The sequence below is a fragment of the Podospora pseudocomata genome, assembly GCF_035222375.1.
Source record: "Podospora pseudocomata strain CBS 415.72m chromosome 2 map unlocalized CBS415.72m_2, whole genome shotgun sequence".
NCBI classification, from domain to species: Eukaryota; Fungi; Ascomycota; class Sordariomycetes; order Sordariales; family Podosporaceae; genus Podospora; species Podospora pseudocomata.
Window position 1 is genome coordinate 354,971 of NW_026946365.1, and position 23,431 is coordinate 378,401.

At 53.7% G+C, this 23,431-nt stretch overlaps 10 protein-coding genes across 10 annotated transcripts; 3 read left to right on the forward strand and 7 right to left on the reverse strand.

Moving 5' to 3' along the window:
- Nucleotides 1-65: 65 nt before the first annotated feature.
- Nucleotides 66-3,914, reverse strand: PTC2 (Protein phosphatase 2C 2). The gene is made up of 7 exons (XM_062886912.1): nucleotides 2,853-3,914; nucleotides 2,294-2,600; nucleotides 2,057-2,130; nucleotides 1,881-1,965; nucleotides 1,596-1,802; nucleotides 1,273-1,533; nucleotides 66-1,045 (listed from the first exon to the last, which is right to left on the reverse strand). The coding sequence occupies exons 1-7, from the start codon at nucleotides 2,886-2,888 to the stop codon at nucleotides 696-698; spliced, it is 1,320 nt and encodes a 439-aa protein (XP_062746670.1). The 5' UTR covers nucleotides 2,889-3,914; the 3' UTR covers nucleotides 66-695.
- A 394-nt stretch (nucleotides 3,915-4,308) lies between these two features.
- AXL2 (polarity establishment/cellular polarization) lies at nucleotides 4,309-7,644 on the reverse strand (the record flags this gene model as incomplete). The annotated part of the gene is made up of 2 exons (XM_062886913.1): nucleotides 4,309-7,422; nucleotides 7,579-7,644. 2 exons carry the CDS (start codon nucleotides 7,642-7,644, stop codon nucleotides 4,309-4,311), a joined length of 3,180 nt encoding a protein of 1,059 aa, XP_062746671.1.
- Nucleotides 7,645-7,948: 304 nt separating this feature from the next.
- Nucleotides 7,949-8,998, forward strand: EFM6 (Protein-lysine N-methyltransferase efm6; the record flags this gene model as incomplete). Its single annotated transcript, XM_062886914.1, has 3 exons — nucleotides 7,949-8,327; nucleotides 8,427-8,594; nucleotides 8,710-8,998. Exons 1-3 carry the CDS (start codon nucleotides 8,080-8,082, stop codon nucleotides 8,996-8,998), a joined length of 705 nt encoding a protein of 234 aa, XP_062746672.1. The 5' UTR covers nucleotides 7,949-8,079.
- A 1,523-nt stretch (nucleotides 8,999-10,521) lies between these two features.
- On the forward strand, nucleotides 10,522-11,349 carry QC762_200310 (uncharacterized protein; the record flags this gene model as incomplete). The annotated part of the gene is made up of 1 exon (XM_062886915.1): nucleotides 10,522-11,349. One exon carries the CDS (start codon nucleotides 10,522-10,524, stop codon nucleotides 11,347-11,349), a length of 828 nt encoding a protein of 275 aa, XP_062746673.1.
- Nucleotides 11,350-12,220: 871 nt separating this feature from the next.
- On the reverse strand, nucleotides 12,221-15,127 carry QC762_200320 (uncharacterized protein; the record flags this gene model as incomplete). The annotated part of the gene is made up of 2 exons (XM_062886916.1): nucleotides 14,349-15,127; nucleotides 12,221-14,272 (listed from the first exon to the last, which is right to left on the reverse strand). The coding sequence occupies exons 1-2, from the start codon at nucleotides 14,784-14,786 to the stop codon at nucleotides 12,221-12,223; spliced, it is 2,490 nt and encodes an 829-aa protein (XP_062746674.1). The 5' UTR covers nucleotides 14,787-15,127.
- Nucleotides 15,128-15,264: 137 nt separating this feature from the next.
- MAF1 (RNA polymerase III-inhibiting protein maf1) lies at nucleotides 15,265-17,001 on the reverse strand (the record flags this gene model as incomplete). Its single annotated transcript, XM_062886917.1, has 2 exons — nucleotides 15,265-16,925; nucleotides 16,996-17,001. 2 exons carry the CDS (start codon nucleotides 16,999-17,001, stop codon nucleotides 15,888-15,890), a joined length of 1,044 nt encoding a protein of 347 aa, XP_062746675.1. The 3' UTR covers nucleotides 15,265-15,887.
- Nucleotides 17,002-17,605: 604 nt separating this feature from the next.
- On the reverse strand, nucleotides 17,606-17,881 carry QC762_0030780 (uncharacterized protein; the record flags this gene model as incomplete). The annotated part of the gene is made up of 2 exons (XM_062883230.1): nucleotides 17,606-17,811; nucleotides 17,869-17,881. 2 exons carry the CDS (start codon nucleotides 17,879-17,881, stop codon nucleotides 17,606-17,608), a joined length of 219 nt encoding a protein of 72 aa, XP_062746676.1.
- A 671-nt stretch (nucleotides 17,882-18,552) lies between these two features.
- VAS2 (AP-1 adaptor complex sigma subunit Aps1) lies at nucleotides 18,553-19,942 on the reverse strand (the record flags this gene model as incomplete). The annotated part of the gene is made up of 5 exons (XM_062886918.1): nucleotides 19,353-19,942; nucleotides 19,257-19,290; nucleotides 19,073-19,190; nucleotides 18,724-18,998; nucleotides 18,553-18,582 (listed from the first exon to the last, which is right to left on the reverse strand). The coding sequence occupies exons 1-5, from the start codon at nucleotides 19,361-19,363 to the stop codon at nucleotides 18,553-18,555; spliced, it is 468 nt and encodes a 155-aa protein (XP_062746677.1). The 5' UTR covers nucleotides 19,364-19,942.
- On the forward strand, nucleotides 19,674-22,098 carry QC762_200350 (uncharacterized protein). The gene is made up of 2 exons (XM_062886919.1): nucleotides 19,674-20,550; nucleotides 20,675-22,098. Exons 1-2 carry the CDS (start codon nucleotides 20,423-20,425, stop codon nucleotides 21,648-21,650), a joined length of 1,104 nt encoding a protein of 367 aa, XP_062746678.1. The 5' UTR covers nucleotides 19,674-20,422; the 3' UTR covers nucleotides 21,651-22,098.
- BUD32 (serine/threonine-protein kinase bud32) lies at nucleotides 21,821-22,630 on the reverse strand (the record flags this gene model as incomplete). Its single annotated transcript, XM_062886920.1, has 1 exon — nucleotides 21,821-22,630. The coding sequence occupies one exon, from the start codon at nucleotides 22,628-22,630 to the stop codon at nucleotides 21,821-21,823; it is 810 nt and encodes a 269-aa protein (XP_062746679.1).
- Between the last annotated feature and the right edge of the window lie 801 nt (nucleotides 22,631-23,431).

Here is a 23,431-nt window from a genome sequence, read left to right on the forward strand (position 1 = left end):
CAACAGGGGCTCTTACGGTCAATACAGCTGGCATCCTTGGCTGTCTCTCTTTCTCTCTCTCTCTTCCGCCTTTATACGCATACAGGACCAGACAGCTTTACTCTGCTCAGTGATCAAATCACGGATTTTGTCATCAATTTCTTCAGGCATGTATCGAGGCAGGACATGAAAAATCGCGTAGAATAGATAGGTATAGGGTAAAAGTGTAAAACAAGAGAGTAAAAAGGAAAAAAACAAAATAAAACAAGGAAAACACGAGGTTCCCCTTCTCTCTCAGACCAGAGGGGCAACAGTACAGGCACAATGGTAACGAGACGACGGGAAGAGAGACAGGCGGAGCAGGATCAAGAGTTTTTGAACGAATCATGCTTGTTGTTCGTGTGTGTTGTGCTGGTGTTGTTGAAGAGGGGGAGATGATGACGAGTGTTATGTCTTGCTTTCCACAAAAAAGATTCCTTGAAATCCCTTTCAACCCATTCTTCCCCATCCCAAGACCCCAAGTCCAGTTCAGCCAACTGGCTCCGGGCTTTTACCTCCCCAGACCCTCTCCCAGACCCTCTCCATTTCACCCCTTTACACGTATTCCACAGCCCCTCCCCCCTCCCACAACAGTTCCCGCCGATACGCTAACAGAAAAAGCCATACAGACATGCTCGAGATGCCATCCTCCAGAGACTACCCCTCTGACCCTATACTTAAGCGTCCTTCTTCATCTCCGCCTCGCCGCTAGGTTTCCCCGCAGCCTCTGGCGTTGGCTCGGGCTTCTTCTCCTGCTCCTTCCCGGCAGCAGCTTCGCCGCCCTCGACTGACGACGCTTTGGACACCTGGCTTGCGAGATCCTTATCCTCCTCCGAGTTGTCAAACATCTCAGTGTCGTCTGAGTCGGTCAGCACCTCGGTCCCATCACCCAGGAAGATGATGCGGCCCTTGTAACCACCGATGCCGAAGCTTCTGCCAGCGCCACCACCTTGCTTGTTCTCTTCGACATCATACCCGCTGTCACTATCATCAAAGTTGTGATGCACGCCGGGGCCGCGGAACTCAGCTAAAATGTGTGAAAAAGCCATGTATTAGTAATGATGTTTTGGTAGAAAAAGTGTGCGGTAGACCAGTGTCAAGAGCGCGCTCGGTTCCGAAAAGTATGATGATCCATATGAAAAGGGAGACGAGAAGGAGAAAGATACAGGATATGGGGGCAGGTGGTGGTCTTGATGTGGGCGGAGGAAAACAACCAGAGCGTGCGCGTTTAAGAAGACGGCGAAGATTCCCTACCATATTCGGGCGGGGCACAAGGACCGTCTCCGTTGGCAACCCGCCGGGCAATCTCCTCATACCACTCTTCCTTGGTCCGTCCCCTGAGGAAAGCGACAATGATCATGGTCATGTTGTCGCAGCCGACGCCTCCCGTCTCCGAGTTGGAGGCCAGGCAGTTGTCCATCATGTTCTCGCAGATCTTGTCCAAATCCTGCTTGGCAGCGATTCCACGCCTGACGAATTCGACAACGGCTTGGGAAGACTGGCAATCCCAGATGCCTTGTAAATGGACAAGGTCAGCGAACAGTCCAAGAAACAGGGGATAGAGGGGGAAACTGTACCGTCGCAAGCAAGCACGAGGAACTCATCGTCGTCGCCTAGGTCATGAACCACAACGTCCGGATAAGCTGTCACGATTTGTTGTTCTGGCGCGAGCTCGGCGCTCTTCTTGAATTCGAAATCACCAATGGCTCTTGACAGGGCCAAGTTCCCGTTGACACGGCCAAAGTCGACAAAGCCACCTGCAGCCGTAATTCGCGCCTTTTCGCCTACACATCCGCAACACAATCACCCGGTTAGCGGACAGGCGCGGCTAGAGAAGAGTGACAGCTGTGTTTTCGGCGCACCTTCGTTCTGTGGTTTGTGGTCAAAAGAAAGGGGCTTCGCCCGGCCCTTTACGCCCAAGACGCCTCTCGAGTCACCAGCGTTCGCCTACCGCGGAGAGGCAAAGTCAGCATCAGTGGACCAAAGTGGGGGTGCACAATGAGGGGAATTCTCCTCAGCAGCACGGGGTCAAACATACAACATAGATCTTGTCTTCCGTAATCAGGCCCACGCAGGCAGTGCAGCCGGACACTTCCTCCTCGTATTTGGGATCTGTTCAGGAGGCAGCAACAGGTTAGCGAACTCGTTCCAGAAAGGGCGCCATTTTCTGAGTGATTTGGGGATGTTGAATCACATAGCCTTCCTCCCCTAGCAAATCTGGACCGTCCAGAACCCCCCGTTTTGTGAGAATAAGAAGACCAGGCTGGCATCATACCGTTGAGAATAGCTCTGTCGGTCGCCAAAAAGCCATCTTTGAGAGCCTGTTCGTAGTTGCCGGCTTTAAATGTATCCTGCTTCGCAATAATGTTGTGAATGTTGTCGCCCGCAAACAGCGCTACCTTGTCGCCGCCGTGGCCATCAAAGACGCCAAAGAAGGAGAGTTTCGAGCTGTGGTCCTTGGCAGCCTTAGTGCCAGCGAGCAGGTCGAGTACTGTCGTGTGAGAGTCCTCCATGCTGATGCGCCAGCCCTGCATGGCCGACACGCCATAGAGTAGTCGTTCGTCTCCGCCATTCTCTGAAGCCTATAGGCATTATCCCTGCCGCGTTAGCCTCTGGTTTTTGTATCCAGCGCGAGCAGCTGGAAGACGATATTGGCAAGGAAGGGAGCCATGGGCGCGGGCATGTGAGCACCATGATCGGCCCCTGGCCTGGGGAGGAGAGCTTGAGGCAGAGAGGGGCAGACGAGCAAAGTGTGTGCGCGCCCGCGATGGCCAGGATGGCAGCACGGACGGCCAAGGGCTGCGACAACCACCTCTTCAGGAAAAGGCACATACCTTCTCGACAACAGGCTCAGAAAGTGTCTGGCCCATGATGACGCGGTGGTGATATGGAATTCGGCAGCAGCGCGGCTACCGGTGGTCGGTGGGGGGAGGGGTTTTGGTCGGCGAGATTGGGCAGAAGGGTGAAGGGGGAAGGGAGAGCAGGCGACACAGTCAGTTTAACGACAAGTTGATTTTGGGCTGGACCGAGCTCGTGGGGTGGGCGATGCTGATACCGATGACGTTGATGTCGGAGATGGGAATCAAGAAAAAAAAGGGAGCCGCGAAAAAGGACGTCGGTGAGGTGGTGTAATGCGGTATCCCGTAGTCGCCAGGCGCTTCGTGTTATTTTTTTTTCCGTTAAGTGTTCAGGTCAGGTCAGGTCCCTTTCTTTGGCACAGTCCCAGGTCGCTGGGCGGGTTTGGCGGGTTTGCGTCCTGCTGGGTGGCGCACGGAGCAAATTTGTGGTGGAGCGGGGTTGTTGTTGGGCGGGAGCCGGCCGTGCCTGGAAGAGACAGCAGCAGAGAGACGTCTATCTTTTGTGGTGTGGCAATTGTGCAACAGCTAGGCGGCTAGCTGATGAATGACAAGCAGAGTAGAGAGACTACACTATCTTCCATATGTTATCAACAATCTGGACTACATAGACCACGAGTAGAGACAAGTGCGAGATTAAACACTACATACAAGAGAGAGGCGTCTCAGAAACAAAGGACAAGGATCTGCTGCACCCAGACACATGGGCACATCCACTTCCAGATAACAACCTTATCACCACTCGCAAGGCAGAAAGCTGTGATGCTATTCAGACTGCCTGCCCTCCCTGGCTAAAGGATGTCGCGTGTGGGGTAGCTCTTTCTATCAGTCACAGCCTTGACAGCTCTACCCAGACAGTCATAGGTAGATAGGTGTAGCTAAGGTGCCTGGAACATCCATCTCATGAGCACGCCTTGAGATATCAGGTCAACCACCTCAGCCCTCACTCAGCTCATCATCATGCGAAACGCAAGAGAAGGCCGTTCCTGAGTCGACGGCTGACGGTCTGGCCTCTCTCCAGTCACGCTCGCAGTGGACTCCTGCCGATACCAGACCTCACAGTGCGCAAAAATAGGACTGCGAGGCAATGAGGAGACCGTGGGCTGCTAAAAAGGGAAGCGGGGGTTGGGGGGACTCTCCACTGTGCCAATTCCTACCCCTGCGGCTGCCTGGAGTGCCTGCCTGGTCCGTCCGCACTTTCTGTTAAGGCTCAGGAGCACAAGATTTCAGCGTCACGAGAGGCTGCGTATTTTACCGTATTGACTTCCTTGGCGTTTTACACCCATGACGACATTTGTGTGCTTTGAGTAACAGTTTTAAAGCACATACTGTGCAACATCCCCCATCATTTGGATCTTTGAGGTCAAAGAAGAATTCAATTCTGGGTATTTGGCTAGGTAAACGAAAAACCAAAGATATTAGAAAGATATTCCAATCAAATATACACCGCAAAGTCTGACTCCTCCCCTCTACTCTTGCCCGACATTAACGATACCCCTTTCCACTCACTACGCCCAGGCAGTCCAGACTGGTCCCGTTGGAATCCTCTCTTGTAACCTACTGCAGCACTTATGTTGGACGGCTGTGTCCTCGATGACGTCGGCTGCTGCTCCCGTTTCTCATTTCCAGCAGGAGTGGAAGCGTCTCCTGGTCCTATCGACACGGGCGACGGCGAGTCGATCCCGGCATCCCAGTCTTTGATAAATGGTGAGTTTTGCAACACGGCCCAGTTAGACGGTGTGCCCATATCCTTCTTGGCCGTTTCCCTCTGTGGCGTGTCCATGCTCACGACTGTCTCATCCACCCACTCGTCGTTTGTATTTGTAGAAATTGATTGCCATGTGGCCGACGGGTGGAAAGGTGAGTTCTTGACCAGATCATCATAGGAGAGACCCAGGAAGTCGTCGGGTGACTCTCGCCAGTCGGGTAGAGGGGGTAGAGAGATGTCTTTTTGAGAGGCGACGCTTGGAGCACCAGGTCCCCCAGGGGTTGTTGGCAGCGCATTCATGGGAATACTCATCCCACTCTGGCCTTGACTGAGGATCATGCCTTCCAGACTCGCATCGGTAGGCCCCCTCCTGGTTACTGGCCGAGCCAGTGGAACTGCCCCAAGAAGTCTTGCACGAGGAGGCGGTGTTATCTCAGACGCCATCCCCGCATCGGCATACCCTAGGCCGATAGACTGCCCTGTTCTCTTGTAGGCAAATGTATCGACCGTCGACGTACTCGGTTGCTTGCTATGTGTCCTTGAGCCCCAGCGGAGCTTGGAGCTGCGGCTCCTCGAGTTGTTTCCCCTGAACCACGGCCACATGAATCTCCTCGCGATTTCCGGCGGTCCGTAATGTGCCAGTTTCGATTCTGCTCGAAGCGGGAACGTCTCTGGGTCGGATCCTGCCGAGGAAGAACGAGACCGAGGACTTGCCATCGCATGAGGTTGATATGGCGAGTTTGGAGAATCATTGTACCTCGACCTGGGCGTCCCTTGAACGCTGGGAATGTTGATCTCAATCCCGTCCCGGAAAGATCCTGTTGTCTTGTTCCCAAGCAGCCCGGCTGTACGTGCATCCATCTCGCCCGCCTCGTCGTTAACACTTCTCTCGGAAATAGACGCCAGAGAGCTCCCGAGCCGCATGGCACCAAAACTTCCGCCCCCTAAGAAAGGTATCCGTCCGCCACGGGCACCCCCGTGCTTGGACCGGACGCTCGGGGGGAGTAACTTGACGGTAGCCAGGGATGTAGGCGCGCCCCCCTTGGTCAAAAACGAGCTGCGTGACTCGACGTACATCTTATTTTCTGGCGTAAACACATCGCCGACAGTGAAGCTTCTGTCAAAGTTGTGACTGATATCGGGGAGAGATGGCGCGGTGTTGGGTCCATTAGACGTAATCACAAAAGACCCCGGTAGAGGCCCTGAGATATCGCGAGTGGTAAGCCGTGGCCTTTGCTTCGCTTTTTGTCTTCGGTAGCACCAGAACACGGCGAATGCCACGACAAAGGCGGATAAAATTGTTGGCAAAAGTATCCCCAACAACACCACATTGACCTTCCCGCTTGGAGCAGCATCTCCCCCGACTGGGAGAACACCACCGAGAGGCGTTGAATCTGCATCTGAGAGCGTATCGGAGTTAGGTGTAGAGTGTGCTGCCGCTCGAATGAGTAGTTTCATGGACAGCTTGTCAGACTTGTTGGATGATCTCGATTGCGCCGAGACCTCCAGCGCAGCAATGGTGTCTTTGGAGACAGAGGGAGGGTGTCCAGACAGGGTCTTTCGGCCGGCGTCGAACCGGATCCAGGATGCTGAGTCGCCCTGCGAAACTGAAATCTCGATGTCGTCTGGATTGACCAGATGGGGCCGGAAATCAAAGGAAAAATGTTGGCCAGGGGTGGCTGTCAAGATCGGTAAACTTCCTTTGAAGACACCAGCCGCCTTCGTGGCCTGGCTTTCCACGTCCACCAGCATGGTGATGTTGAGAGTATCGGAGAAATTGTCCTGGAATGTTATGGTGAAATTGGTCGATGTGGACTTTTCCGTAGGGGTGCCCGTAATATCCCAGCTGTCTTTGTTGACAGATAGCCAAGCAGGCATGTCGGAACTTGTGTTGAGTGTGACCTCGCCAGTACTGGGTGGCTTCCCGTCGAGTTTGACGATATCCTTCAGCTTGGTGTAAGATACAGGTTTCCCCGGGACGGCAGTCAAGATGATGGTCGTTTCCTCTGCAGAGATTTGATGAACTCCCACCACGAGATCGAATTGCAACGCGGCACCTGCGAAACCTGCCACATCGCTAGCAACCAAGTGGAAAGCGAAGCGCTGTGGCGGTTGTATCAAAGAGTCAAGTGGAGGCGTTCGTCCGGAGAAGGACAGTTTGTCTTGATCGAATGAAACCCAGGCCGGGAGCGGTGTATTGTCAGCCATGACAGCGTAGTAGCCTAGGCGACTGTTCGAGACACTTGTAAACGTCTTCTGGTCCAAGGCGAAGGAGAATGGCGCGTCTGGGCCAGACAGAATCGAGTATGGGCTGGAAAATATGCCAAAGTTTGGTATTTGTTGCTCCAGAGGGATCTCGACATTGGGTCCTCGATTTCTTGACACAACAAGCGTAGCTTCATGTGTTGTTGAGCCGGTCTGGTCTGTTGCCACCAAGTTTACTGGAACTCCCACCACCTCGCCCGGGGCGACATCTCCTTCACCTGGCGTGCCAAAAAGACGCCGGTTGCTGCTGTCGATCGAGAGCCATCGGGGGGCATTGGCCAGCGTGTACGTGAGGGGGAAGCTCGAGGTGAAGGTCGAGGGCGAGAAGACAAACGCGAAGGGCTGGCCGATCTGAGCAACCGGGGGCACCTGGGAGTTGATGGGGAAGGAGACGGTAGGGACGGCCGCTACGAGGTCTGCGAGGAGTATTGATATCCAGGCCGCAAGCTGAGGCCTCATGATGGCGACGGCAGACAAGTTGCTGCTGCGGGTGAGAGTAATAGCAGCATGCAGGTGCGCTGAATACGTGGTGGTATAGATAAGCAAAGACCAGAAAAGACAGCAGTTGCAGAATGCCTAGATGCAAGAGAGAAAGGAAGTGTTGTTCATGTCGAAGAGGTGGTGGCTGTCATCTGGGACTTCAATCTTCAACTACGGAGGCTACCCCTTGCTTTCACTGTGATGAGAATGAGAATTACACCCGTTACTAGGGGGCGCAGTGAGCCTACAGACTGTCCCTAAATTCTTAAGAATGGATAGTGCTAGATTAAATTGAACAGAGGGGAATGTCGAGTCCATTTTGCTGGGCTGGACGTTGAAACAAGGGGTTGGATGACGGGAAAACATTCCAGCGTGGAGGTCTTCGCGAAGGCAGGGAGAGACAGGCGCGTGGTGAGGACTACTCGACGTGTACGTACGCGACGACCCGGGTATCGGCACCCTTAAAGATGAGATGAGGTTGAGAATGGGGTCCATGGCCGGGCAGGCAAGCCAGATTATCATCTTGATATCAGATAAGGAGAGATCAGCCGCCAAGCTTCGTGGATGTAGCGTGCCAGGGGACGTTGCTCACGCAAAGTGGGCGGCGGTTGCAACCCAACCCCAACCATAAAAAAATGCCGAAAAAACGGCGCTGAGACCCCTTCTCCAACCCCGCCATAATTCACATCACCAGCAAAATACACAAAAAACATCATTTTGATATTCGGCCTTTTCCGCACCAATTCGCCCAGCATGAACGGCCGATCAAGGTCATCGTCGCCTGAAATCTCACCGCTGGACTTTGGAGAGGATTTGGCTCCTCTGCCCGTCTACAAGGCCGCAGCCACCACGGCCTTGGACTTCTCAGGCCTCTTGGATGAGCCATTGAAGCTTCATGAGGATCTATCTTCGGGTTGTGGAGGACAGCTTTGGCCTGCGGGGATGGTGCTCGCCAAACATATGCTGCACTATCATCGGGATATGCTGCAGACCTCCAGAGTGTTTGTGCCCTCAGACGCTGCATGAAGATCTTTTTGATGCCGGGAAGTTTCCCAGCTTTGGGACGGTTATGAACTGACAGACATCTCCAACTTTTCCAGTCTCGAGCTCGGTGCTGGCGGCGGTATTGTCGGACTCACGATTGCAAAGGGCTGCAGGATAGACCAGCCCCTCTACATTACCGACATGATAGACATGGAGCCTCTCATGCAACACAACATTGCTCTGAACGAGCTGGACGACCGGGTCAGAGGCCGCATCCTCAACTGGTAAGTTCTTGCTGTGTGACTCCCCGGTTTTATTGCGTGACATTTGTTGGGTAGCTGGCGGTTGGCTGCGTTGTTGTATGGGAGTTTGTTCTGACGGCGAATGGGGACAACTCAGGGGCGAACCTCTCTCACAGGAAATTATCGACTTTAAGCCAGATACCATCCTCGCGGCCGACTGCGTCTACTTTGAGCCGGCCTTTCCCTTGCTTCTGCAGACGCTGAAAGATCTGCTGACGTTGAACCCTTCGGCCATCGTGTTTTTCTGTTTTAAGAAGAGACGGCGGGCTGATATGCAGTTCCTCAAGTCTGCCAGGAGAGCCTTTCGAGTGACTGAGCTCGAGGATGAAGACCGGCCCGTTTTCACCAGAGAGGGCTTGTTTCTGTATACCATCACAGCGAAATAAGAATGAAAACTTTTAGATGATTGGTTGCCATACTGTGTGCTGTCGAGTAGCCGCCGCCCTTGAGAGACAAACACGTATGCACTGGATTTGGAACGCCCCGCGGCTTCAGAGCGTCTCGGCCTCGACTCAAATTTACTAAGAAAAGAGACGGGACTATCGGTACTTGCCATAGTTATTGCTGATGTTGACCGTAGACGAGGCCCGGAGCAAGAACCAAGGTTCTCAACGGCGTGTTTCTAATTCCAAGTCAGGCTGGTAAAAAGCATGTCCCGAATGGATTATGTTTCCCCACGGAGGTTTGCACTCAGCCGTGCCGTACCGAGCCACACCCAACTTTCGGAAGAACAGTTTCTCTCCTGTCCTGATACTTTGAAATCGAGATTCGCGACTTGGTCTCGCCGAAGTTGGGCGAAGTGTGCATAGTGAGAGTAAGAGAGTGAGACGGGAGAATCAGCGGCCCATCGGATGGGGTCGCCACCGCAGTGTTGTGATGCAAGAAAGAGGGGAAAGAGAGCAGAAAAAAAATTCTTCTGCAGTCTGCAGTCAGTCTCCCTCGAACTGGAGGTTGTCTGTTAGTCGATGATGAATATGAGTGGGACGTAGATGGCGACTCTTTGGCTCAAGCTGGAGGGGGTGGGGTAGATCGACGTGGCCTTCCTTCTCGGCGGCGTCTGTGATTGGCTGCGGTGGTTTCCGCATTGGATGGCAGTTGGTTCGCTTCCCTGGAAAAGTCAGGGCTCCCGGGACTTGTCCCGGTGCCTTGCAGCATCCTGCAAGGAACAACACACTGGCGCCATTTTCTGTCAAAATTCGGACGGCAGGGCTGTGCTAACATTTTCTGACCCCCCGCGACGATGTACCCGCCAAAGCCCTGTTAGCTCGGTACACCCGGCACCGCAGCGGCCACTAACAAGCAACGCGGTGCCAACCACTTATTGCAAGGGGGCGGCTTAACGGCCGCGTCTCCAATTTCGGTACCGTCCCAGGCTTTCGTGTTAGCAGAGAGACGAAGCGCGATGCTGCCCAGCATGCATCGAATTTGGCGAGAGAAAAACTTCCACCAGGCCTGCGCCTCTCAGCTCCCCAGCTCCCCAGGTCCAGCGTGTTCCACCACAGTCAAGGTCCGCAACCCCCCTGGCCCTGGTCCTTGCTGGTGCCCTCACTCGTTTCCCTCTCTTGGCCGCCCAAAACACTGGGATGGTTCATAAACCCCCGGCATCTTCCCTTCCTCACATCTTCTCTCCTTCATCTCATCGTTCGCTGTCTGTTTCGACCCACCGACAACCACACATTCATTCCCTTCTTGACCAGGCTCAGTGAGCTCACCTTCATTCATCAATAACCACCACCACAAGATACCGTCGACCAACGTCCTAGCTGACGTTCACTCAACCTTCTTTCATCATCTGTGGTACTCGATTCACAGCGGCATTCACATTCCTTGCCCATAAGCGAAGCGGGATCCCGGAGACAGATCAACAAGACATTCAGCAACCACACGTTTCAACCACTCATTTATCATCATGAAGTCCACCACCGTTCTCGCCAGTCTATTGGCATCTGTTGCCCTCGCCCAGCCTCACCATGGCGGCCACGGCCACCTCCACCGCAGAAAGGCCCATCATGACAAGCGTGCCATCGTGACCGAGTGGGTGACCGAGACTGTCCACGAAACTGTGACGGTTCTCATCGACGAGAGCACCACCGAGGTCATCCTACCCACCAAGCCTGCTGCTGCCGAAGTCAAGGTGTCGGACCTTCCTGAGCCCCGTCCTGGCCAGTTCTTCGAGAGCCTAAAGTCCAAGTCATCAGTGGCCCCCGTCACATCAGTGGCACCACCCCCTCCCCCTCCTCCACCTGTTGTCATGGAGCCAACTCCTACTCCTTCTCCCCCTCCCCCACCTGCTCCTGTTCAGGCTCCTCCTCCTGTCCAGGCCCCTCCTCCTGTTCAAGCCCCTGCTCCCCCCCCGGCGAACAACAGCCCTCCCGCTGCCAAAGGTGGCAGCGAATCCGGCTCCAGCTCCAAACCCAGCGGCGAAGTTCACAACGGCGATCTCACCTACTACGATCTCGGACTTGGTGCCTGCGGCTTCGATGACAGCGGGCTCGACCACACTGACAACATTGTTGCACTCTCTTACTTGATGATGGGGAGTCAGTCCAACGGCAACCCCTACTGCGACAAGACTATCACCGTCAAGGTCGGCAGCAAGACCGTCCAGGCCCGTGTCCGCGACAAGTGCATGGGCTGCGAGCGGGAGGCCATCGACTGCTCCGAGAAGATGTTCTTGGAGCTGTTTGGCTCGTTGGAGGCCGGCAGAAGGCCAGTCGAGTGGTGGTTCAACAACTAAGAGACCCGCTCCAGTCTCGTGTCTTGCACAACCTATCCGGCCGGCTGGTGGAGGTGCTGGTATATATACAACAAAGATGACAAGTTGGACACTTGGAGATCATGTGATGCCGTAACGACTATTTGCCCTTTTTTTCTTGCAACCGAAAAAACAAAAATCAACAGATCATTATTCGCCTCAGCCATTTTGGGCATTTTTTTTAGAAGGGAAAAAAGGAGCAAAAGGATTGGAGACTTCGGCGGGCTTGTATCATTTTCCCACTCTAGGCTTATGAGTGTCGGAAAGAATGAATCAGTTGTGATACTTTCAAGCTTGCTGCCTCCGATTCTAAACCGGACCGGCGCGTAACACAGCAGAACAAGACCTGGTCGCGTTGGGGAAAATCACTTTTGGGTTTGGTTTTTTTATTAGAAGGATACCTATATAGACTTGCTTCTTCTTGTATATACCAACTTTTATCTTTCGTCTTCTTTTCCAACCAATCAACGACCTTACGAGTCGAGGAATTATACTAACCTCTTTTTAACTGGACGCTTTCCGTGACATGGAAACCCCAGTGTCAACCCATCTACATATCAATGAGGGATAGCTTCTGCGCAATGGCGTCTGTCGCATCGAGACTGGCAAATTCTACCATGCAGTGAGTGTAACACTGTCTCGTTCTTGAGGGTTGGTTATTTGTGCTACCGAACCTAGGAGACAATTTCCCGGGCACAAGAGGTCAATGTTTCTGACAAAAACTCAAATGTAATAATAATTAAACAGTCGTGACCGACCAATGCCCCAAGGCTACGAAAATCGCCCACCCAATCAACAAAAAATATGTACTGTCATCCTCACGTATATATACCCCACCCAGTCCATTCAAACCTCACCGATTCAAGCTCAACAACGCCTCAATATACCTCCTCGTATCAACCCCAATCCCCTGAGCCAACTTGGTCGCCCCATCCGCCCACCCTCCTCCCCCTCCTTCCCCTCCACCGGCACTCCCACTGGCAATATAAGACGTACTCACCCCCCTCAACCCTCCCCCGCCATGATCACTAGCCCGCCGGATGAGTATAATCTCCTTTGTCACACCAACCTCCCCTCTCTGTCCACCCTCCTCACTACCACCGCCATCAGAGGAGCCATGGCCATCCACCCACCCTGTGATCGTCGCCGTGCCGGTGGTGCTTGTCGCGGTAATGATAGTAGGTGTCATACTGCCGTCGGTGCTCTTGCTGCTCCATTCCAAGATCCTGGTCCAGACTATCCACCACCCCCGGCTGGTCTTGCACGTCCGTTCGAACTCTGACAGATCGTCTCGCGTGTTGCTGTACACGTTGAGAATCTGGTTGTGGGTGTTGAGGGACTCCACACGGGTCCAAGCACCTGGTTTCGTAACGCCATGCGCCGTTACCGATACTGGCTCGGGAATGTTGGGGATGGTGGAATGGATCGTGAGCAGCTTGGGGTCCCAGACCAAGTCATAAATCTGGGCTGTCGCCGCAACACCACCGACGTCTGGTCGCTCGGGTCGGTATGCTGTGGAGGACAGCAATGGCTTGTGCAAGGGGGCAAGTTGGGTGTGTAGCGATCTGTACATGCCGTCCCAGGCCAACGAGTCGGTTCGGAGCTGGAATAAGAATATGTAGATGAAGGGTCGGTTGGCATATACCACCACCCGTAGCTTCTTGGTCTTGTTACGATCTTGGCTGTCGAATTCAGTGTTGGAGGTATCCGCGGGCTGGCTTTCCTTATCAGAAACGCCTTCCTCAGCTAGCTCAGTGTTTTGGCTGCCCAGGTCCTTGGTCATCTTTGACTCTGGCTTATCCTCGCCCTCTTTCTCAAGCTCGACGGTGAGGGTGCGCAAGAGAGTTCTCGAGTTGGGGTCGGCTGCATCTGCTGGGTCTTGGGCGTCTGGATCGTCCTCCTTACTCGTTGGTTCCTCGATATCACCCATAAGCCCAATGAGATAGCGGCCGGTGCTAAGAGAAGGCTGTCGTGATTTGGGAGCCTCTTCCGAAGTGGGAATCTGCTGTTCGCTGGCCTCAGCGGCTGGGACTTCTTGTTCCGCAGCTGGAGTGATTTCCGTGATCCTTTTCCCAGTCAGAGACCAAGATGTCCCGTATCCCATCTTCATGTACCCAAAAAGTGTATCCATACCGCCCTTTCCTGCTTCATCGGCACCCTTTGAAGATTCACCACTACTTCCAAAAGATGCAGCCTGTTGTTGTTGTTGTTTGCCCTCCTTAGCAGCAGCGGCAGCCTTCCTTCCAGCAGCTCTTCTCCTTCTCGCAGCCTGTGATCGAGTCGCAGTAGGGCTGTCGTTCACTCCATATGCATTCTCCCCAAACATATACATATCTTCCATCCAGAATGTCAGGGCCCTCAAGGAATTTCTGGACAGCGCTCCAGTCCCGAGAAAAACCGCTCCATCTTCCGCTCCAGGTTCAATTCCGTTCCCAAGCCACTTTTCATCTTCCTCATTATCTTGCTCATCTTCAGAAGGAGCCTTTCCATATCTTCCGACGACCAAGTCAACCAGCCCTTCTGTTCTTTCGACCAACCCTTCCAATACTTCCCTCTCCCCGCTGCCCCTTTCTTCCTCCCCAACTCCGATCCCCAGCTCTCCACAGGCAGCAATCTTGATACCCCCAAACACGGCGCACGCCGGATTTCCGTGGAGCATCACATTCCAGGTACTGAGAAACAGATCCCAGTACCGCCCCAACACCGCCACAAACTTTTGCCTCTGCGTCTTGACAAACAAGGCCGAAAGCGAGCTAGCATGATGCAGCAAAAACACCGAATGTGCCCTCAGTAAATTCTGCAACAACAGCGACGTAGGCTTCACTTCCCTGGAGCTATACTCCATCTTCCTTTCCGCCCCTGCCTCCCCAGTACTAGCAGAAGGCAGCTGCGTAAGATCAATCGACTATCCCGCTCATCTTGTCAGTAACACAATTCACCTCCCCATGCCAGGCAAAAGAAAAAAATAGTAAAAAACTCACAGCCAAAATCCACCACCCCGGCTCCAACTCATACACCACCACCCTCCTCCTCTCCGTCTCAATCCCCTCCACTGCCTTTCCCCCCGCAAAACCCCTACTAAACTCCACCATCCCCTGCGCCAACCCAACCTGCCTCAACCTCTCATTCCTAATCTCCCTTGACACCTGCTGCTCCATCCCACCAGTCGAAGACTGATGCCGTCTCCTCCTCTTTTTCAAACTCCCACCCTGCGACGAGGCATGCTGCTCGTTCAGCGAGGCATAATACACAATCTGGTCATTGACGCTGTTCTCATCATCGCCGCCGTCGCCAGACCGCGAAGACAAGCTCGGGTTGTAAATTGCCAGAAACCCAAGCTGGGCCGGGATGATGGACGGTGCCGCCCCCGGTGGTGAGATGATGGGAGGTGGCAGGAGGGAGGGGGGTGGTGCTGCCATTTTTTTCTCTCTTTCTATTTTGGTTTTCTTGAGGACCCAAAAGCCGGTGCGCGGCGGTATAAGTTGAAGGATGATATATAACAAATCCCCAGTCTAGAAAGCCAGAAGGAGACAAAATGGCAGGTTAGGTAAGATAAGTTAGATACCGTCAGAGGTACTTGGGATCGCTTTACCCCGCCGGGCCTGGCCTGATGACAAGTCAGCACCTGTCGATGTTGACAGGGCGGGTCCAAATTGAAGAAATGGCAAGTTGCGCTTCCCCTCAAAACGGAGATAAATGGCAAGAGCACTTGACGAGACCCTCACAAGTGAGGGATGCTAGGTTAGGTACACACTGTGCATATTATTAGGGGAACGGCGCCGAAGGAGTGTCGTCATAGTAAGCGCCTTGGCTGACCTCTATCTACACTGTGGAGATCCCCGCACTGTGGAGAACCGTCCACGTATTGTATCGGCGCGTCCGACACTAACAAACGATGGGAGCGTTGACCGGTTCAAAAACGGTCAATAGCAAAACAGAGGCCAAGTCATGATACTTGAAATTGAATTCTTGTCATCAAATATGACTGACTGTACACGCTAGAAGAACATTTACTCAAGTACCCTCGCAAACCAAACATGCCCGCCCACCCAAGAACTCCGATTCACAGCGCCTCTCTCACTGACCTGAGAACCAAAAGCGCCCCTTGGATACCTTATCCACCCTTATGCGTAACAGAACACCTCCTACCCGGCCCAAATGCATGTTGTGTGTGTGTGTATTGTCCACCTGCCATCCATCGAACCTGCGATACAAAACCCAACAAGCACGCCGAATTAAAGCCCATAAAACAAAACAAGAAACGAAAAAGAACACGAAGAAGGAAAGCACAAGAGGTCATGACGCGTAGAGGCATCTCAGTTAGTATACCTCGTTCGGGTATCATGCGCACCCAACAATGTTGAATGGAAATTAAAGCCGAGGTCGTAGTGCACCCCTTTGACGATGCTGAAAAAAATAATCCCGAAAAGCACAGGATTGCGTAAATAATGACAAAATACAACCGTCGGCGGCGATGGGGCGGTTACGTAAAAAAAAAAGCTTGGAAAACGCCAAACTCTTTAGACGTCAATCTCCATCCTCGAAGCGATGTCCTCGCTCACACCCCGCCCGAAGTGGCTGTCGTCGGCAGCCAGGTCGAGGTCTTCATCGTAATCGTAGTCGTCGTCGTCGTCATAGTGGTATGAGACGTCGCCGTCGGCATCGCGGTTCCATATTAAACCGTCATCCATGTCATCGTCACTGATTTCGATCCGCTCGGCGACTCTATCGCCTAGCCAGAAGATGGCTCGCTTGTTCGCGCCAACAGTGTCATCATCCTGATTGTCGGCCCACGACTGGGTGCTTCCCCGCGACAGGAGGGCATGCGGTCTGACACTGGGGCTCTGGCTCATGACAGGCACACCTCTAACGTGGATGTAGCAGACTCTCTTCAAGGCCTTGTTGAAGAAGAAGTAGTGGAAGGCCCAGATGGCACCCTCATCGTCCTCAAAGGGATCATTGGCGGGTTGGTATGAGAAGATGCTGCACTCCTTCAGATCCATCTCCTGGTCGATCAACGACCACATCTCAGGGCCCCAAGGTGGGGATGGCGAGACGCCCGTGTCAAACTCGGACACCTTGGAGGACGGGGAGTCGTAAGCGGCCATTGGGTCGAGGAAGTTGGTGTTTGGTCGCACGCTGCGGAGTGTGTTGTCAATGTGGGTCATGACGGAGCGCAAGACATTCTCGCGCTTGAAATCGCCCGGGCGGAGAACCTTGGAGAAGTCATAATCAGTGTGCGATGCGTTGAGGGTCGCGATAAGGTAGGCGAAGGTGCGCCGGTTCGACACCTCGTTTAGGGAGCCAAAGGGCGAGGAGCGCTCCAGGTTAAGACTCGCTGCCATTGAACTGCGCCGAGGTGGGGAAAGGCTTGCGTCGAACTTGAGAAGGGCGGCATGTTGTGACTCGAGGGATTGGGAGATATTCTTGTAGAGCTTCTTGTCCGAACCGGCGGCCTTGGTTGTGTAAAGATCACAGCTGCCTTGTATGTGACAATCGGGTGTATCAAAGTTGAGGGCGCTCGTCACTTTGTCGAACGCTGGGAGAGATAGGTACTGTCGCGGCTTGTCAGCTCGCTGCCCTGGCATAAACGGCAACTATGATGTCAAGTGTCCACAGCACGCATACCTTCATTTTGGAAGCTGATAGCGCTGGGAAGCAGACTTTGCAAAGTGTGATATCTTGGGGAGATGTGCTCTGGAAAAGATAGCCCTATCTTGCGGGGGCATCAAGACGGGAAGGTGTCGTAAGATGGAGATGCGGAAGGTTGCCAGATGGGCGCAGCGCGTGACCAACCAGGCGGAGTGGTGTGAATTGTGGGTAATGTTGACGGATCTGGGATGCTGAGCAGCTGTCCTGTTGTTGACGTGATGCTTCAAAAAACTGATGAAAAGGCCGAGAAACTGAGAGATGGCTTCGGGAGGAAGTGGTGCGCAATCCTGGGAATGTCGCAGAAGACTGCCTGTGTTGTGTGTGGTCACTGATAAAGAACAAAGAGCCAAGTTTCGGCGGGGGTGGTGTGGTGTTAGTGAGTTGCCGGGGATGATGCGATACGATGATGCGATATGGCTCGGCGCCAGATGCTGGCTGATTCGTGATCAAAGGCACGTTTGAGAAACGCCTTTTGCACAGTTGAAACCCAGAAAGAGGGGAAGTGGAAAGCAGGAAAAGAAGCTGGTTGCTGTTTTAGTCGAGTGTCTTTCAGCTGGCGGTCTGGGTCGGTGTTCGAGGTGCTGCATCATCTGGCCGCTGGCTCTGCCCACGTTGGCTTGGCCTGACCTGGCCCAGGTAGCGGTAATCCCGGTTTCGGGCGGGCACGGGGGTAAATGATCGGCAGTCCCAGGTCCTCCACCACCCCTTCCCCCTTTTCCGAACCCGGCACTTCCGTCATGATGCTGTCAACCATGAACGAATGGGAAACTCTCTTGTAACCACGGGCTGAATCTGTGAATAGCATCAGGTATAGGACTCGCAATCACATCTCAGCATCTCCCAACAAACCCTTCAAACACATGGTCGCAATGCGGGTGGCAGATTCAGGTAGGGTTGGTGGAGCGCCTTGGTAGCGTTCCAATGTTGTAGTTATTAGTAAGTCGAACTGACGTGTGCCGGGTGCTTGCTGGTCTCCTCAAAATGCATTCCCGAGGATGACCTGTGCGTTGCATGCAGTCCTTCTTTGCGGACCAGCACCGACAGACAGCCAAGTTATCTACACAATGCCCATATCTAATATCTAAGGATGGAGTTTGCTCCCTCCTCATGGGTAAATGTAGCCTAGCCCAATGCCTTCCCGCTGTTGCCGCCTGCCACGGCCTGCCATGGTCTGCTTCTTTGCAGCCGGTCTGTTCCTGCCTATAGCCATCATCATTTCCGTGTCCGTGCTGTATTTATTGTGGTAACCGTCTTCGTCGCCTTCGGTTTATTGGTTTGTTCGTCTTTCCTTCGTCGTCATCTAGGGGGTATCATGCCGCATCCGCCGCCTGTTTCACAGGATTCCTGCCTCTTTGAGAGCCTTCTCGAGCTCTTCCGAAGTCTGTGTCGCATGTGTAAGCCAGCGCACTCAGTCAAGTCATGTATGATCTTTGTGTCGCCGGTGCACAGTTTGAGGGAGGGACCTGCTGCCCAAAGTGGGAAGGGTGGGTGAATCCGTGGAGAGAAAGAGGTGCAAGTGATGATGCCGATCCTCTACATGATCTTGGTGACCTCATCCTCGACCTGAGGGGATAGGGTTGACGTGTCAGTAAGATCACCAGACTTGGCCGCAATAAGGGACTCGCGTGGAATGCCGTGATGAGGAAAAGGAAGGGGAGGCATCTCTGCCAAGCAGTCAACGAGTGGTGGGGGAAAGAAACCAACCTCCATGTCCTCAAGGGCATCCTGCTGGGAGATGCATCGCAACACATTCTTCTTGCTGCTTTCCTGCAGTTCTCCCGCCAGCAATAGCTCGTCAAGGATGTAATAGGCTTTGGTGAAAGAGAAGATAATATCTAACTCGCACACATTGCCGTAGTACTTGTCCATCTGCTCAACATATCGGTGGATGATTTCGAGCGTGATCAGTTCGTTGTCTTCGGAGGAGCAGCCGGCGATGAAGAAGAGGGAGGCATATCGGCGATAGACAATTTTGGTATCTGTTGATCATGCGGTCAGTATGCTGCCGAAAAAGATATCACCACTGGCATTCTCTAAAGTAGGCATGACACACCCTTGTACTCCAGAAAGTTGCACATCCGGGTTCGTCTGGCAAGAACAAGCTGTGAGACGTCCTTGACAATCTTGGCTTTGTCCTTTGGGGACAAGGTGGTGAACCACTTGGCCAGGCGCTACAGCTGAGGTTAGGATAGATGTTCGTTGAAGCGACCGTGATGTTGGAGACAATGAGAACTGACCACTTTGCCCTGGCGCGAAAGGAGGATGAGATAGCTGCAAACACGGTAATTAGCGCAAAGAGCCTGGATGGCAGCACTGCAGGATAAACTGCCTACTTGATGGCCATGATGAAGCTATTCAGGCTTCACCGACTGGCAGGAAGTTGTGTAGGTCTGAGAGAGGAGTGGGTGTTGTCAGGGTGGTCTTGGGGAAAGTCGATTGGCATGCTTCCATGAACAAAGTCTCCTTGCTCCAACCATCTGGAAGGTCGGCCACGACTGGACGCTCGGCCTGGGGAAATTTGGCGCCTCCCCAATCGCTGATGAGTGCCTGAGGAACAAACTTGCAGCGCTTGGACCCCAATTTGGCGGGGCAATCCCTGGACAGAGGAGCTTGGGCAGATCGCCCACTGGACATCTCGAACGCCTCACAAGTGGGATCGATGGTGGGCGTGGTGGGGTAGTATACCCGACTTTCCGTCAAGGTGTGGTTGTTCCGTCGTCACCGTCCTTCGCCTTCATGGTCTGTGAAACCCTTTCAACAACTCATTAGAACTCCAAGTCTCGGCTCACTGAATAAGATATCTCTTCACCCAGCCAGTGCTCCTCGGGTGCACTGTGCAGCTTCGGCTTACAGTGGGTCAGACAACCTAGGAGCAGCAGAGTCTCAGTGGAAACAATTTCCTTATTCATCGCTCCTTGTCTGGGCTTTGAAAGCGTGGGTAGAGTTCCTGAAGGGGCGGCCTGGGTATGGCATGTGGGAGGTTCTAGGTCCCTCCCACAGAGTCCGTTGATGAGGTGGGAGGGGCTTTCATCCCACGCTCTCGAATCACAAGGTCAATATTGAACAGTCTGCTCCCATCATTACTACTCCCTGTTGAACCTGGTTCGATTTCCGCTTTGTGTACATCAATCCGGCTCTTCGAGAGAGGTACATATACTAGACCTCTCCCAGTCCTTCAGGGTACACTTTCCTATATAATCACGCCTCATGAATATTCAATCGTTTGTTACTCCCCAGCGTACATTCTCACATCCCCAACACACATATTGACGAAGCAAGCTGGCGGGGCTCCTGTTGTTCTGACATGAATCATTAATAATTCATTGGAACCCCACCAAGAGAGAACGCCTGCTGCGCTCGCGCTGTGCCATCCTCGAAATCTCCCACCTTTGCTCTTCTCTCTATGCGATTTCTAAAACTGCTCTACTTGCTCCTGGTGGACACCGGACTATCAATTTGGTTATTCCTGACCGGAAGAAAGAAACGACTTGGGGGAAAGCGAACCATGGCAAAGCTGATACTCTCTACCGGGTAACACTCGACCTCCCCATTTCTCCCCATCCCATCCCTCCCCCTTCCCTTCCCTTGCCGCGCTGGCGCTGTGACTGTGTCGCATGAGAGTGGCTGCTAATTGCGTGATTTGGCATCTATCTAGGAACATCGTCTCGGGCGGCCCCTCCATCATCCGCAAGCCGGGCGCATATCGATCCAACCTTGAACTCACCAATTCGCTCCGAAGCAACTTCCTGGCCGCACAGGAGGATTACGCTACCGCCGCGGCCGACGACGAAGCCCAGGACGGGAAGCTACATGCTAACGGCGGAGTCGAAAATGGCGCAGCGAAGAGCAATGGCAATGCGCTGCACGTAAACACAGAGACGGGTGGACGCCCTCCAGTATCGGTCTGGACTGCCGAAGAGGATGGCGCCCTGTATGTACCCCGCATCGATTGGTCAGAGGCGGGCCTGCAGGAAGAGCCGTCGCAATACAGCATCACGGTCAAGCTCTTTTTCTTGCCGTCTGCCTCTGTCGAAAGGCGGGCGCAGTTTGCAAATGAGGCGCTGGACTTGGTGCTGAAGGAGCTGGATGCGCCAGCTATCGACCTGCTGATTGTATCCTTCCCCGGCATGTCCTTTGAGGGCGACTGCGAATGGAAAGCCGACAGACACAACGCGGTTCAGGGCAACGACGAGGAGGAGCTCGCAACTTGGGCGGCGATTGAGAACTTGCACAGAGCTGGACTGGCCAAGAGCATCGGCCTGGCCGAGTTTGGCAGCGAGAAGCTCGCTCGCTTCCTCCAGAGGGTACAAGTCCGGCCGTCGGTCAACCAGATTAATATCAAGAACTGCTGCAATGTACCACCACCACTCACGAAGTTGGCCAAGGAGGAAGGTATCGAGCTGCTGGCGCATAGCGACTGCATCGACATTCTTCCCAAGGGAACACTGAGGGAGCTGCTCGGCCAGGGGCTCGGTGGAGCTGGTATACTCGCTGATCCAGAGACGGGAGCCGGTGGACTGAAGGGAGATTTAGCACCGCAATGGGTTGCCAAGTACACAGCCGTGGTGCGGGACCGGGGGGTGATTGAGAATAAGGGGTACTTTGCCGGTGCTGAGCTGACAGAAGGTTGAGACCGGAAGTAATCTAGAGATATTCTGGGGTTTACATATGGGTGGTTATCTGCTCTTTTTTGGGTACTGGATCAGACATGATATCAAGCGGAGTGTATGTATGTTACGACCAAGATGCATGTAGCGAGCAACGCTGTTTTTGTTTCTGTTTTTTCGTTGTGGTCCTTGTATTATCCAAGCATACTCCTCTTCCTCCCGCGCATCCTGACATCTTCGAGCTTGTGAAGCACCCCCGGCGCCTTCTTGAAGGCTTCCCTATACGAGTCCAAGATGTGGTGAAATAACCTCTCCGCCCTGGGATGTGTACTCGCGAACGCTCTTTCCAACACGTAAAGATCTACCGCCCGGTCCTCGTCCGACTGACTCTGCATTGCGAGCCCAAAGTCAATCACCACCACATCGCCCGCTACAGCCTTTGCCTTCTCAGCCTTGTCCCCGTGCCCGTTTGGTAGTCTGTCGTCTGCCCATGGTCTCAGCATCATGTTGCTCGTCGTCAGATCTCCGTGTACCACGCCCGTCCTGTGAAGCGCCCCGACGGCGACTCCAATCCTCTTCATAAGATCGGTCAGGGGCGTCTCGTCTTCCTGGCTGTGATCCACAACGGCATCGTCCTCTGGCCGCTCCCCTAGCCATTTGTTGATTCCTACTCTGACCGGCTCTCCCTCGATCCACTCAATCATCATCCAGCCGGCAGCGGCATCTTTGGCGAGAACAGCTGGTACTGGGACGCCCTCACGGTAGCAGCGGTCGAGGACTTTGGCTTCGGAGGAGATGCGGGCTTTGGTGAGGCGGGCGTCGAGAATGGGGTGGCGGTAGGGTTTTGGTGGGCGGTACTTGAGGGCGCAGAACTGGTCTGGTTGGAAGGGGGAGGGCGTTTTGTAGAGACGGCCTTCGGCACCTTGAGTGATGAGGATGGGCTTGTGGGCAGGGGAGAGGGTGAGGATTTTTGGTGGTGGGAATTCGGTTGCTGGTTCTGTCATGGTGGGCGAATCTGCTTGCTTTTGTCTGGCGGAAATCTCGAGGTTCTTGTCGTCGGCGAGTGTGAGTTTGTTAGGACAGATATCCTGTTTAATGTTTTGGCGGTCGCATTTGTTTCCTCGGACGTTGAAGAGGGGCAGTTGAAGAAAGTGGGATGGATCATGGAGGGGCAGAAATGTTACCCACTTGATCTGCCCGCCCACGCGGAGCTATGTAATGCTGTGGAATGGGCTATGCCCGATGCAAGGGGAAGACTTGGTGTCTAATGTTTAAAGACCGTTTATCTCTCTCTTCTTCTTTTGTCTTTACCAAAACTTCTCCAGACCTTGTCCACATACGCTTAGTGGCTTCGGAAGGCATCCAAGACCTACGATTGTTTGTCCTCTTGAGTCGGCAAGCCTTTCCGATGTGAAGCACTCTCTCTTGATAAACTTCAGCACGACCTGATCCACCACACCTCGAACTCCCATCCTTTCAAAGATCAGAGGACATTTATCATCATCAGCGAGGACTGCGAATATGAAGCATCAACCGAGGAACCGCCAACAGCATCGCGGGGTTCTCAAGCGGCAGAATGTGATGACGCTCGGCGGCTCGCACCCCTGTCGGTGCGGGCGGTGAGGTCACCACCTCTCACAGCCACAAAGCAGGAAACATGTGCCTGGTCCAGAGTTCGGGTCGTTCGGTGGTGGTGAGCGGGGGATAATCAAGTGACGTTCCAGCAGCCACTGTCTTTGCAATCACACACCAACGAATGAAAAAAGTCGAGCCATCTTTCTTCCTGGCTTCCGATGGTTCGAAAG

Excerpts from the sequence above, each read along its gene's own strand:
- PTC2 (XM_062886912.1), bottom strand. The coding sequence starts at position 2,888 with ATGGGCCAGACACTTTCTGAGCCTGTTGTCGAGAAG. Across the intron at positions 1,966-2,056 it reads CGGAAGACAAGATCTATGTT|GCGAACGCTGGTGACTCGAG; the intron begins GTATGTTTGACC and ends TCTCCGCGGTAG. Across the intron at positions 1,046-1,272 it reads TTGTGCCCCGCCCGAATATG|CTGAGTTCCGCGGCCCCGGC; the intron begins GTAGGGAATCTT and ends CACACATTTTAG.
- QC762_200350 (XM_062886919.1), top strand. The coding sequence starts at position 20,423 with ATGCGATTTCTAAAACTGCTCTACTTGCTCCTGGTGGACACCGGACTA. Across the intron at positions 20,551-20,674 it reads AAGCTGATACTCTCTACCGG|GAACATCGTCTCGGGCGGCC; the intron begins GTAACACTCGAC and ends GCATCTATCTAG.